The following is a 14,411-nucleotide window of genomic DNA, read 5'->3' as shown; positions in this document are numbered from 1 at the left end:
TTGACACCAGAAATACATTTATGTTCCTTAATCTCTTTGTGACTTTTTGGTCGCCATTTCTACGACGCTCACGTTTCATTTGGTCTAAGTAAATTATGCAACAATTTGAAGAGTGCACAGAAATGTGCATCATTTTCTTGTGGCAAAATGGAGAAGCATTAAAACATGCCTTCATATCTAACCTTCTAAACTGGACGAGACGCTAAATTACAGTTAGTTTATAAACAATTTCTATCGCTAAAAACTTAAAATCTGACAATGGCTGTAGTAACTGATAAAGTACTATTGTAAATGATAATCTCATGATAGAATCATAACAATATTTCTTCCAAAACACAACTAAACTTTTCCACAAAATAACTAATTCAAATCTTTCAAAATATCAGCGTTGATTCTGCCTGGAGTATGTTGAATAGTATACCAAGTTTAAGTGATAAACAAAATTGTCACACAATGCTCATGTATTGACCAACTAGCATCCTAAATTTATTGCCTGACCCGATGTTTTAATATCTTTATCCTTTTCCCTTGATGTTATTTCATATCCACCAAGGTAAATTTCTCAATTATTAAAAAGCTTCACACGGAAATTTTTGCCTTTCTCTCCTTGATTCACACATGACAGGGTCTGCTCACCCTGCATAATTTGATACTGATGCACCATATACCACTACTCGCACAAGCCGTCCTGGCGTTGTTGGAAGATGCTAGCCTTGATCACTTTTAAACAAGCCTTTGGCAGACTTTGTAGCAATGCTGCACCAAGGCTTAACACCTAACCAAACCACAACACAAGCCCTATGATGATCCCTTGTCATGAGAGATGTCTTCATTTGCGGTGCGCCGCTTCTTCATTGGCACTTGGTCCCCAACTTGCGATGCCTGGTCCTAGAAAGAAAAAAGACATATACAACTCTGCAAGGACTTATATCATAATAATAGATGAAGTTTAATAGGCAACAAGCAATTGAAGACATTTCATAGAAGACATGGAATATGAAGACATGTAGTAGGGTTGTGCACCAGTATGCCAAAATCTTTTAGATACAGGACCGAATACATTCACTTATTTTGTGACTTAAAACATGTAATTCCTACCACAAAGATGAAAATTTAGCACAGGAGAAAGACAAAAACACTGCATGGATGTATGACAAATTCAGCATCATCATTGAATCTGACTGTAGGTTCTTTATGTGAGAGAACAAAAGTAAAAAAAACAATTGTGTTTACCGCTTCTATCATTGAAGATGCAGGATTCTTTGTCGAATTGTTCAGATACAGCTGGACAACAGTCTGTTATGTTTAGCCTTTAGCACTCTGAAGTAGCCATTTGGCACCCAATTCCCTATTGGTTACAGAGTTAGGTAGCAGGGAGAAGGTTAGGTATACAGCCCTAAGTAAGAGACATTACTGACCTTGCTTCAGCTCTTGCTGCAGTGTACTCAAACCACAGGATGTTGGGGATGAGCGTGGAATCTCGAACCATGAAGAGTTCACAGATAGGCCTAGGAACGGACACACAAGTTGTGAGTTAGTTAGTTAAAATCCTCCCACACCATAAGGTGTATAGGGCAGTGTCCAGCCCCGTTTCATAGCCCTGGGCCACACTGTGGTGCAATCACTGCAGCAGGGGGCTAGTCCACTGGCAGTGGAGTGTGTTTAACTTCCATACTGTTTCAGAAGTATGTACCATTTTTATGAAGACTAGTGTTTGGTATGACTCAATGTGCCTCTTGTCCAGAGGTGTCCTACCCGGCACAAACTCGGGCCTTCTGGTTCCTCATAATTTGAACCAGATGTGGTAAGTGACAAAAGAACAGACCACTACACCACCGGGACACCCCCGGACACACAGATAAGTACACACAATTCACAAATCATACTCTTCCATCAATCTATTTTGTTCGTTCTTGGATTTAGAAAAGAACTTCAGTACTTACCATGCAGCAATCATGGGAAACCATGGGGTCAAGGCCAGCTGAGAAAATGACAAAACAACAGACCTATTAGTATAAGTTACTAACTGATATTTTAATACAATAGTTACGTTATTGCCCACAATTAGTAACACTAGGCGATTGTCAGTGCACAAAGGTAGACAAATCTATCCTTGGAAAATTTTATTGGAAGAATCAACAAAATACAGATTTGAAGTTGTTACTACAAGCAGTGTGGAAATTTGTTATGATTTGTTATGTAATGTGAGGGCTCCCTTGGAAATCAGTTACATAGTTAACTGAAGGGACCATCCTAAAGATTGATAAATAAATCAAATAAATGATGAGACAGAAATCTGGTTCATCATAGACATAGAATAGGATTCGATCTCCTGACCTGGACTGCTAGCCCATGTCATGCTACAACTAGGAAGGTTCACCAGTATGAACTGCACCTGACTCACCTGTACAATGGCAAACCACACGATGCCAAGAGGGATGCCTGCTGCAGCACCTGCTGCCACCTGTACTGTGGTGTGGTAGCGAAGGTAAACCCTGTCGAGAATTCAGACAGCGGGTGAGAACAGAGACAACTTGTGTGATAGCCACAAAAGCAGTTTTTGCACTTTTACTGTATTTTCTACCTACGGACACAAATGAGCTGCTAGTTTCTATCTTCCAGTATTCTCATAATCGACTTTACAGGTATAAGGAAGTAGATGTTATCATATGGTAAGGGTGTCAAAATATTGTTACTAATCTTATTTGACCTTCCACCATCTTGAATTTGGAGGTCAAAACATCAGTAACAATGGCATTGTCTTTCTGAGGATATGTCCTTGGTACTGATTGGCTTCCAGTAATCTTATAATTGGCTTCATGGGGAAGTGCATGTAGATATAATCATATGGTTTGGGTGAACAAATGTATGTTACTAATCTTATTCAACCTGCCACAATATTAGCTTTGGAAGTCAAAACATCAGTTAGAATTGTCCATTGGCTATCTCAGGATATGTCCTTGGTGCTAATTGGCTTCCAGTAATCTTATAACTGGCCTTATAAGGGAGTGCATGTAGATATAATCATATGGTTTGAATGAATAAATGTATGGTACTAATCTTATTTGACCTTCCACCATCTTGAATTTGGAGGTCAAAACATAAGTTAGAATGATGTCCATTGGCTATCTGAGGATATGTCCTTGGTACTGATTGGCTATCCAACTGTGTCATAACAATTAGCAATCAGTAAATGTCTTGAGAGTTGCTGATTGGCTTAGACTTGGAATTCAATTAGGAACCTTTAATCTAGTTAGTCAAACTTTTGGTTCTGGCTACAGGACACAGTTTACATAGTCTCAATAGTATCTGTACTTACCTACTATAGGATACAAGCATGGACAGCAGAAACACACCCACTGCTGTTAAGTGTTTCCACATGTTTTCTAGTAGAGTGCTGGTGTAGGACTGGTGTAGTCTGGAAGGGAGAAAAATGCTGGTTAAGAAAAAAATCAACATTGTCTTTTAACAGTCTTTACAGTAGCGTAATTTTATAGAAAAAAAAGGTTACCAGTATGAGGGTAAAAGGGAAGTGGGGAACAGTACGTCGTGGGGAGCGTTTCAAAAATTATAATTTAAAAAGGGGAGGTCAAGGGATAGGTGTGGTGATGTGAATGTAAAAATGGGGCATTGTAAGACCATCTGAGAAGAAAAAATTATTGTTTCTGCAGGAAAGTAATATTCTAAATAAATGGTTATTGATATGGATCCTTTCATTCTGGAAGAATAAAAATGTATGTTCCCAAAATGGTCCATGCCCATTGAAAAGTAATAGGGTGCATTTCTCCTGTTCCGCTGTTGAAAAACAACAACGAGGTATTTTGATGTGCCCATAACCTGCTAAATGCAGTTGCCTTTTACTTTCACCAAATATGTGTTGGATAGTACACATGTACATTGTACAATAACTATAAATCAACAAGTTAAAGAATATCAACATCAATGCTACACATATCAAAATGAACACATAGCTAAGTCCTGTATTACTTGACTAATTGTATACACCAGTAGTAAAATAAACTGTTACAAAATACCAAATCAAGGTGCTAGGATTGTTGAATGCATACCTTACATAGAGGAAAAGGACAATATATGTAGAGAAGAACCACATAAACTGGGCATGGCTGGACGGCATCCCATATTCACTGAAGACTACAGAGTGACCTAATAACAGAATACCAGTAAAATACAATGTAAATAACAGCCACATAACATGCATGGTAAGACTAAGAGATATCAAAGACTTACTATATGTACTTCAACTACTTGTGCTTTCTGCTACTCTTTCAGGAGGGCCTGCATGCCCCATTTATGTAGAGCGTAAGCGGCCATTTTTATTTTACGTAGAGCGTTGCCGACCACTCCATAATTTAGCGTAGAGCGTAGGAAGGCTTTCTGAATTTAGCGTACTTCGTAGCCGGCCCTCCGAATTCAGCGTAGAGCGTTGTCCCCCCCATACAGGCCCTCTTTCAGTTTATCCTTCTATAATCTCCAAGCAGATGTAGGGTTTGTCCCAGCAATGTACGCATTTTTTGAGGCTTTTTGTATGTCTTTCTATTAATTTGTGTTTTCTTCTCTTCCCCTCCCCCAATGGGGAGCATGCAAAAACTAAAAGATACAAGGTCCAAGGTAGTCCATCCCTTGATTTGTTCATACAAAACACACAAACCATTATTGAAGAGGACCGTGCAAGATGGCCAATCAGTGCTCTCACTTGTGTTTTACATGATGAATATTGACACCTACGTACCTCTACATGGTCTGGGCTCACGGATGAGGTGCTTTAGGACCCAGTTAACAGCTTCATTAAGCAGGATGCCTGCTAGAAAGGATATCTAAAAAGCATGAAAAAACACAACAAAAAGTCCATGTCACTTGCTAGATTTCATACCAATGCAATGTAGAAGTTGGAGCTTAGGAAAAGGTTAGGGCAGGGTATATTGCTTGAGTGTCAGATACTGTATATTTTCGGTGATTTTAAGTTCGTTTTATTTTTGTGGCCTCTCGCAGCAAGCTCTTCACACCATGAACATAAGCTGTCTTGCAACAGTGTTACCGTAAGTGCAGAAATTTTTGCGGTGGTTTTATGTTTGTGGTTTTCGCTGTGAACTCTTTACCGCAAAACTTAAAACCACCCCGAAAAGCCATTCCATTGTGTGACTCTACTATTGTTTCAAACGCAAACTCAAAACCGCCACGACCACTCCATTTTCTCCCTACCGCGAATTCAAATCCCCGCAAACATTTCTGCATTTACAGTATTACATGTCTCCACCCGGAATCCAACGCAAACTTAAGACACCGGGGTTGCCTCCTATCCCAGCCTACTGCAAAATTAAGTCTGTGCGAATATAATGAATTTACAGTAGTTAAGCTCAAAAGCTCACATCTGTTAACAGTCTACAGCGCCAGTCGCCGCATATGGCATTCTATTTTTAGCAACGACGGCTATTCTTAGCCCGACTGCCAAATCTGGGAGACATCTTGTACGACTCTTATTACTTGTAGTGGCACAAGTCTCTGCCAGGCGAGTGCTGGAACAAACTCAAGACTGAATATAGCTTGATTACCCTGGTAAAATTAGCATCCTTGCCAGAAAGCATATCAAAAATAGAAATTCTTTATGCCCTCCATTAAAAGAAGATATTTTGCAATGACAAGATCACCCTCAATATTCACTACAACCCTTGCTAGGTGGGCAAAAGACTAAATATTTTTGGGTTTGTAAAAAGAAACTTGATGTGACTTTGGTGACCCATACGATGCATTAAGACAATTCCTATCATTTATAGACAAACATAAAAATAATTCATCCATATTGAATACACCATAAAAACATGAATGTCAGGCTACAAATAAGCTCTTTATTTATTCATTCAAAATGGGACGGTAAAGTAGAATTTTGATTAATTTCTATGCTGTTGTTGTGAATATGATTAGTATCTTTCTGTGGCACATGTACTAGTATAATGTTACCTTACATGTGTATATAGTAAATGTGTATGGGACCCCCGTATGAGTAATTGCTTCACGATCATGGATGTATAACTCAATGAAACTGAGACGGAAATGTTACAGTAAATTCATTTATTTTCGCATGGATATGATTTTGTGGTAGGATGTTTTCGCAATGTCTTGTGGTGGAACACAAAACACAGCAGTTTCAGCTATTCCTGATACTAGTGATAGAGACCCACCATGAAAACGATGAAAATAAAACCTCTGCAAATATTTCAAGATTGATAGTGAATTATTACATGTACTTTTCACAGAGTGAGACACACACTGTATGCTGTACTTTACTTATTCATGGTTTCCCCTAACCCTGGCATAGTAAACAGAGACAAGTTGATTAGGAGTTGAGACCACTTTCCTATGCATTAAATTCCCTATCAATATTCAAGCCCACTACATCTTGCAACAAAAAACATACAAAGCAAGCCCAGAGCAGTTTTAGGACTAAAGATACAAAAAACAGACATTATGGTGCAGTACAAAGAAAAGCTGCCAAGAGGGCCAAAACCTACATTGAGCTTCATCCTCCCAAGACCTGCCGTCTACCGACATACAAAATGTCATCACAATCCTTTCAGACCTTAACTCATTGCTGGCCCAAATATTTGGAAACACAGACAGACAGATACAGAAACAGACAGACACACACCGAAAACAATACCCCCGTTTTTATCAAAGTGAAGGTACAGTGAGTCACATGTTGTTCTGTATACTTACAGTATGTAGTTCTCTTCTGAACAACAGTAGAGTTCCAAACCCCACCAAGATGAACACTGGTGTGAGACTGCACCAGGCCAGACCCTTGCCGAGCAAGTCCCCTGTCAATCAAAAAAATGGAATCATGTCAAAAAGATCATAACTTAACAGTCTCATTGTCACAGTCAGTCTAAGAATTGCCATTGGACTGCAAGTAGATTGCTAAAATCAGTATTAAGATAGTGAAATTTTTGAAAATTTTCAAAATCAGGTATTTAATTGTAAAAACATATTTCCGATGGCACAAAAGAGTTGATAATGTATTATACTGAAACTGCAGCAGCATGTAATTAGCCTGGATGCCAGACCCCCAAACTCTGAAATATCTATCGTGTGGGATAGATATTTCAGACTTTGGGGGTCTGGCATCCAGGCTAGCATGTACTATGACAACACATAAATACTTTTGTATAATCTCCAACTTCAAGCAAATGTATGGTCCGGGTCAGTGTTTTACGCCTATTTTTTTGGCTAATTTCAAGGCTAAAAAACATGTAATACATGTAGCAAAAAGGTGAGTAAAACAATGACAGAATTGATCCCACATTGCTAATGTGCTTTGTTTGTATAAGGCATGTTTCAGTTGTTCTAACACTGTTTTAATCTTTACTTAGGAATAGGATTAGTCGTGCCACAGTGGGGGAAGAATGCAGACCATTGAAAATCATATGGTCACTTGACACAGTAACACAACAAAATAAACACACAAACCCAACCTGCTTGGGGTTATGAAGGGGGTAACTGGTGTCTGGTAATAAATAACAGTCCAATAAAGTGGCAGCGACTCCTTACAATGACTTTTGCACAAATTTCAGTCAAGATATTAAAATACCTGTATCATAAGTTTTCATAAACAAAACATTAATGGCAAGATGGAGATAGTGTAAAAGGCAGTGCTAAATGTACATAAAAACTGGGCTCCTTAATAAATAAATTGTGTTTCAATTCATTAGTACTGTACTATACATCTGGTCCGATACTGGTAATAGATATGGTATGTTCGAAATTGATGAACAGCTCTGAATGATAAAAAGTGATGCAGATTCATAAAATAAAACAGCATACTGCCAAATTTTCATTGGTAAGCTGAGGAAGTAGGATAATGAGGGTGAAGTATTTGTTTTCTGATTTCACAAAAAAAATGTGTTACTGTAAATCTTGAAATACACCAGGAGGTTTTATTTTTGCGCCACCTCTCCAGTCTTCACATGACACGACGAATATTCATTTTTGTGCTACAGTACAACCACCAATATTGTTTCGACCATAAACTCCAAACACTGAGAGAACACCTTTTCCAGTCCTACTGCAAAATTAAATCGCCGCAAGAATAAATGAATTCACAGTATTCTAAGAAAAACCTATTTGCGTACATACTTAAGAACTCCTTAACATCTGTTAGTGTTCACTGCTAAGGTGTTGATGACTTCCCTACAGGTTGCCCCTTCATTTGGCATGCTTAACCTTATCCCAATACACCCTGCTATTTTTAGTAACGCCGTGGCTATAAATAGACTGCGCAGCCACACCTTAATAGGGTAGCCGAGGACACTTAACAAATGAGCTATGGTTGTTGGGTGGGGGGAATACAAAAGTCTACATGTGAAGGGCTCAAGCTGTTTACTCATCGCAAACTGCAATATCTTTCTATACGATCGTTATCAATATTTCATACTGCTATATTATTATGCAGCTTGTGAATTACAGTAGATATGACCCAAAGCATTTTCTTACCAAAAAAATACAAGACCATAGGGAAAAGGGCCGAGATTTGTGGTTTTTAACATATAAGTGATGACAGAGCCTCTGACCACAAGTTTACCATTCACAGTTTGTACTTCCATCAATGATTGACATATGTCAACACACCATATATGGGCATCACCTCACTAGATGCCCTGCATGTCACCTAGGCTAGATCAAAGTTTCACACCCAAATCCTGGGCTGGAAAAAATCTCTCTGGAAACTATGCACGTTTTTCCTGCCGTGAAAAATGTATAAAATCGTGAAAAAGAGGATTTGGAAATTAAGGATTACATCATGGTCCAGGTGAACTGATTACATGATGATCACCTGCACTGCTTCTTGGAAGGGACGAAACGTGCATGTGTCAACACCCAATTTTTTTCCACGTGCAAAACAGAGCTCCCCTGAGTTCCCCGAGCGTCAGATCTCTTGCAAAACGTGGGGAAAGTCGTCCTCACCTTCTTCGTACTCCACATGTGTGAGGGAGATGGGTTTCCACCGCGTGTTCTGGTCGGAATACAGGTTTTCTTCTCCCCAGAGCGGCAAGCATTCACCCTCCGCAGCCATCCCGATCTTAGCCCTGGAAGTCTCGCGAGATCCCGGCAAAATAACGGGACTTCGGACGAGACTTCCGGATAGATTCGTCCATTTCACAAAAGGGGAGTTTCATGAGTCTCCTAAAATCCCTATGATATCATTTAAGCGGTATTTAGGATCAAAATAGAAATTGAAAACTAATCTAAACCTATTATAAAGATAACATGTTGCATTAGATTTGATATATTGGCTTGACACCGAAAAGTTATGGAATATGTCCAAAATGAGCACTTCCAAAATGGCCGTGAAGCATGCACTGAGTTTGAAAATTTTGGCGGAGTGTCCCACAACTAAAGCTCGGGTTTGCAAGCTGGTCTTGCCGCACCATACGGTGGACACGCCGGTGTTCATGCCCGTCGGTACCCAGGGCACGCTGAAAGGCATGCTGCCGGCGCAGCTAGAGGAGCTGGACTGTCAGATCATCCTAGGGAACACGTACCATCTTGGCATGAGACCGGTAGGTAGATATTTTTGTACACAGCTGATAGCTCATCAAGGGGGCGTGTTTTTATACATGCACTTTTGCAGAATAAGCTGGTCCACCGTTTGAACTGCGTATGAATAGTGTGATACATTGTGGGCTATGTGTCAAAGTTGAAGGCATCTGAGACTTAAGTTAAACCAAGAAACCTTGCATAAACAAAGCACGCCAATACATGTGTAGACGAGAACTGTTCACAAAGTAGTGGCTTTCACAAGGGCAGAGCAAAACGTAAACTGGTTTATTGTTTATATGTCTATTAAGTGTATCATTCAATTTTGAAATATGAGAATGCCTTGAAACGAAAAACGTATCATACTCATTTAGGTGATCTCCGAAAACCACAACAACTGTCATACAGGTTTGCTATGGCAAACCTAATGATATTGTATTGCACCATGTTTTTGATCCAAAAATAAATTGACCAAAATTGGTGATGAATTATGAATATGATATTTGATCCTGCATCTTGGAAACCACTCATTTACATGTATGATCATAATTTGTTCATTGATATCAGATTCAACATTTCCATATCCAGGATCAGTACAATGACTGGAATGCTCATAATTTAGAATCCATAAAATAACTGCTACTAGATTTAAAGTTTGCCTTTGACTTTAAGAAGTTTGTCTAGTGTGTTCTAAAGTGTGTAATTTGTGGTTTGCTTATCCCACCAGGGACCAGAGCTGCTGGACAAGGCTGACGGCCTGCACAACTTCATGAACTGGAAGAGGGCGCTTCTAACAGTAGGTTTATGAAGCACCATTGTCAAACAATTAAGTTTCTTGGCTTACACAATGTGATAAGGTTGTGTATCACTGCCCAATTTAACATGGTGTCAGAAGTGGGATTCACACGTTTCCTACTGTTTTGCAGGACAGCGGAGGATTCCAGATGGTTTCCTTACTCAAGCTTGCAGAGATCACGGAGGAGGGAGTAAAGTTTCAGTCTCCTCACGATGGTCGAGAGATGTTGCTCACTCCGGAACACTCCATGGCGATCCAGAACTCCATTGGCGCTGATATTATGATGCAGTTAGACGATGTTGTCCACAGTACCACCAAAGGACCTAGGGTGGAGGAGGCCATGTACAGGTCACGACTTGTTACTTTTCTTGTTCTTTATTAGTTTCGGACGTTGACAGAACACTCTTTCAAGACTATTTACAATGTACATGTTTGTTTGCAACACATAACTCATCTTAAGGCCAGTTCACATCGGAAAGTACCCATACTTTATAGATAAGCATGGTGGGTTTTGCTTAACATGCTTGAGGTGTAGCTGTCCTCAAACGCTCTCTGCTCATGTCTGCTCGTGTCTCTTGGAGATGACATCTTTTGACCAAAGCTATGTGCTGTACTTCTGCAGAACAGCTTGGTGTGTTAAAAGTGCCTTTCTAAGGGTGTCAACTTTCGGACCTGCTGGGGATTCAAACCCAGAACCTTTAAGTGTTAAGTCTTACGTCAACAGCCCTAGGCATGAGGCCACTTTGTTAACTGGTGGTGTTATGTTTGTTCTACAGGTCTATCCGTTGGCTGGACAGGTGTATGAAGGCCCACAAGAGGACAGACTGTCAGAACCTGTTTGGTATTGTACAGGGAGGGCTGGACCCAGAACTCAGGAAGATCTGTGTGCAAGGTTAGTTTGCTCTTTTATTGGTCAGAAATTACCCATGCAATGGCAGCCAGTGCTGAATTGCAGGGTTTACAATCACATAATACACAACAGATACATATTTGCTCCACACTTGCACTTTGTGGAGCTGTCGCAAGGGTCTTGACAGCTACCATTCGGCGCCAGCAGGTGACCTCAATACGACCTTGGTCGCAATGATTTCTCTCGGTTCTGGGCGAAACACCCTACGAATTGCGCCACACGATGCCACACAATGGCATTTTAACATGGATATATTGTATTGTATACATAGTCCAGTGGTTAGTAGTGACCCTGTCTCTGGACGAAGAGGTTGGGAGTTCAAATCCGGCTGTCATTCACCCGACATACATGCATAGGACTGGAAATGGTTGCAGTCCACAGGACAGGATGTTAAGCCATAGTCCAAAGCTCATTGTACTTGTCAAACGGAGCTCGGGAAGTTTCCCTGGTACAATGAACCTGTATGAATTTTACTTCAGTTCAAATCTTGCCATGATACCAACAATGCATAATTTAGACATAAATGTGATTTCAGAAATGACCAAGAGAGACCTACCAGGATTTGCTATAGGTGGGTTGAGTGGTGGAGAAGAGAAGACGCACTTCTGGAGAATGGTCCACCTCTCTACTGACTACCTACCAAAGAACAAACCTAGATACCTGATGGGGGTTGGGTAAGCACATTTGTAAACAGATTTTGTTTTGGCAACACCTCAAGGGTGGAGGCTGCTTTACTCATTTGCCAATTATTTGGCTGAAAGGACTTTTGGTATGTCATCCCGTTGGAGCAGTTTCAATCTTTGCAATGCAAATAATATTTAAGATAGTAAAAAATTGCACAGAATGACATTCCTGCAGCCATCATATTTGTAAACATTTATTTTATTTGATGATTTATTATCTCATTGTTTTGCAGTAAATATGGCGGAGTACGGTAAAAAAAGGATTATGAAAAGGATGTATGGACTTATTCTAAGTGTATTGAATTATCAAAAGTTCTACAGACATAACTGTTTTCAACACCTGTAAATTTCTTATACTGTAAATGCAGCAATGTTTGTGGTGGTTTTATGTTCGTGATTTTTGCGGTGAACTCTTTACCGCGAACTTAAAACCACTGCAAAAAGTGTTTCCATTATGTGACTGTAGCGCTACTATTGTTTCAAACGCGAACCACTGCAAACACTCAACACACATCTTGAAATTAAATCCCCGCAAACATTTCTGCATTTACAGTAGTCTAATTCTAAGATGTCTTCCATGTTTAGCTATGCAGTAGACCTGGTGGTGTGTTCAGCCCTCGGCTGTGACATGTACGACTGTGTCTTCCCCACAAGGACTGCGGTAAGTACAAAACCTTAGTATGAAAGATCTATATGCATTTGTCAACACCATATACTGTAATTCTTGACTTGTTAACTTCAACTTAATTTTAGCTGATTCAACAGTCACTAGTCAACAGCTAAAATTTCATTATCGCAAATGTTTTATCACTAATATTTGAGACGGTAATGTTTGTTTCCACCGTTAAAATCAAATGCCGTGACCTACTCTATTTTCCCCCAACCGCAATATTTTCCTGCCGCTATATTAAAGTGATTTATAGTAATTAATAACCTGCTTCTATGACGTTTTCTATAAGCCGGTTCATAGATTTATCTGCACATGCACATGCACAGCGAGATCCATTGTGGTTGATACATCAAACTTGAAGGCCCTGAGATGTAAACAAAACACGCCTAGACATGGTCTAGACAAGAACTGTTTACAACTTAGGGGCCTTCTCCTTTTAACATATCACATTGCTGTGTATATGCAGTTTAAACTGGTTTGTTGTAAAGTTTGACTAATTTTTCCCTCCAGAGGTTTGGTTCAGCTCTAGTACCCACAGGGCAGCTGCCACTGAAGAACAAACAGTTCGCCAGAGACTTCCGACCCATAGATGAGAACTGCAGGTGTTCCACCTGCGCCAGGTACACCAGGGCCTACCTGCATTCCATAGCTACTCAGGAAACTGTGGCCTGCCACCTAGTGACAGTACACAATATTGCATATCAGGTGGGTACCAAAACAGAGAACTTCCATCAACTCAAAGACTTTATTATTGGAATAAACTTGAGTCATAACAAAGACCTCTATTGCTTTTGGTAGTTTTTATGATGTTGCTGGATTTGCTATGTACATCTAGCAAATGGTTGGAGAATAAAGTATGTGTACTATTAAGTGAAAGAAATCTAATAATAGCATTTTCATTCACTTTCCATATCAACGAATCAGGCAGGGGCTGACTGCCACGTTGGTGTCGTAATTTGTATTTCAATAGATTGTAGCTCAAGCGAACACAGCCTTTTTGTGTTTTGTGGGCAAGTAGTCTTTTCTTTCAGCTATAGGCACTCAACAGTGGCTATTTAAGATGGACAGTATATCTTAAAATGTCCAAAACGCTTGAGGCACAATTCACAGAAATGCTAAAGGGGACACCAATTCAATATAGTGGCGTACAAAGCGACATCACACGAAAACACTGTATAATTGTTTATTGTACCCATTCTTGACCTCCTTGCATTGTTTCTACAGATGAACTTAATGAGATGTTTACGACAGAGCATTCTGGAGGGTCGCTTCCCCCAGTTTGTTCAGGAGTTCATGGACACGATGTACCCCAGCAAAAACTACCCGGAGTGGGTGGTCGAGGCTCTAGCAGCGGTCAACATCAACTTACAGAAAAGTCAATCTCAACAAGACAACCCTTTAGAAAATGCTAAAACATGTAGTTAACTAATATCTTAACACTGAGAAAATATATGTCATGTACTAGTGCAGAGACGGGAATCATGTTTGAATTCAGTTTGAAAGAAAGTAATTTATTTTAACATCCTGAAAGGTGTATCGTGTAGTCCAGCCATCCATATCTCACAAGCAAATAAAAACAAACATTTTACATATGCTAAATGCCTTTATTTTGCATTTTCAAAATGTCTTTGATTTGCAATGTAACCAGGATAATAAAGGTGCAATAACAGTATCTTGAACAGACTTTTTCTGGTATTCTTGATTTTCGTCAGTTATTCAAAGGAATGTAGATGGTGAAGCCCCTGTCACACATTCAGCACACTTCCAACTTCGCTCCTGACCAGTCCCCAACCAAGGTCAGTC

General features: G+C 39.8%; 2 protein-coding genes across 2 annotated transcripts; one reads left to right on the top strand and one right to left on the bottom strand.

The window, feature by feature from the left end:
* Window positions 1–728: 728 nt before the first annotated feature.
* LOC136441441 (dolichyldiphosphatase 1-like) lies at window positions 729–9,124 on the bottom strand. The gene is made up of 9 exons (XM_066437712.1): window positions 8,977–9,124; window positions 6,733–6,833; window positions 4,751–4,835; window positions 4,068–4,164; window positions 3,320–3,418; window positions 2,405–2,495; window positions 1,944–1,981; window positions 1,419–1,508; window positions 729–888 (listed from the first exon to the last, which is right to left on the bottom strand). The coding sequence occupies exons 1-9, from the start codon at window positions 9,083–9,085 to the stop codon at window positions 852–854; spliced, it is 747 nt and encodes a 248-aa protein (XP_066293809.1). The 5' UTR covers window positions 9,086–9,124; the 3' UTR covers window positions 729–851.
* A 214-nt stretch (window positions 9,125–9,338) lies between these two features.
* LOC136442127 (queuine tRNA-ribosyltransferase catalytic subunit 1-like) lies at window positions 9,339–14,153 on the top strand. The gene is made up of 8 exons (XM_066438786.1): window positions 9,339–9,572; window positions 10,277–10,345; window positions 10,476–10,693; window positions 11,122–11,237; window positions 11,791–11,929; window positions 12,524–12,599; window positions 13,119–13,313; window positions 13,833–14,153. Exons 1-8 carry the CDS (start codon window positions 9,339–9,341, stop codon window positions 14,031–14,033), a joined length of 1,248 nt encoding a protein of 415 aa, XP_066294883.1. The 3' UTR covers window positions 14,034–14,153.
* The last annotated feature ends 258 nt before the right edge of the window (window positions 14,154–14,411 follow it).

Source organism: Branchiostoma lanceolatum, chromosome 9, assembly GCF_035083965.1.
Source record: "Branchiostoma lanceolatum isolate klBraLanc5 chromosome 9, klBraLanc5.hap2, whole genome shotgun sequence".
Lineage (NCBI taxonomy): Eukaryota > Metazoa > Chordata > Leptocardii > Amphioxiformes > Branchiostomatidae > Branchiostoma > Branchiostoma lanceolatum.
Note: the sequence above shows the minus strand (reverse complement) of the source record. Positions and strands in the feature narration are given on the sequence as shown.

What these genes read in the sequence shown, in the direction of transcription:
- LOC136441441 (XM_066437712.1), bottom strand. Translation starts at nt 9,085, where the DNA reads ATGGCTGCGGAGGGTGAATGCTTGCCGCTCTGGGGAGAAGAAAACCTG. An exon ending in ACATGTGGAGTACGAAGAAG is followed by an intron (nt 6,834 to 8,976) that starts GTGAGGACGACT and finishes TTTGATTGACAG; the next exon opens with GGGACTTGCTCGGCAAGGGT. An exon ending in GCAGCAAGAGCTGAAGCAAG is followed by an intron (nt 889 to 1,418) that starts GTCAGTAATGTC and finishes TTTTCTTTCTAG; the next exon opens with GACCAGGCATCGCAAGTTGG.
- LOC136442127 (XM_066438786.1), top strand. Translation starts at nt 9,339, where the DNA reads ATGAGCACTTCCAAAATGGCCGTGAAGCATGCACTGAGTTTGAAAATT. An exon ending in GGAAGAGGGCGCTTCTAACA is followed by an intron (nt 10,346 to 10,475) that starts GTAGGTTTATGA and finishes ACTGTTTTGCAG; the next exon opens with GACAGCGGAGGATTCCAGAT. An exon ending in CAGGAAGATCTGTGTGCAAG is followed by an intron (nt 11,238 to 11,790) that starts GTTAGTTTGCTC and finishes ATGTGATTTCAG; the next exon opens with AAATGACCAAGAGAGACCTA.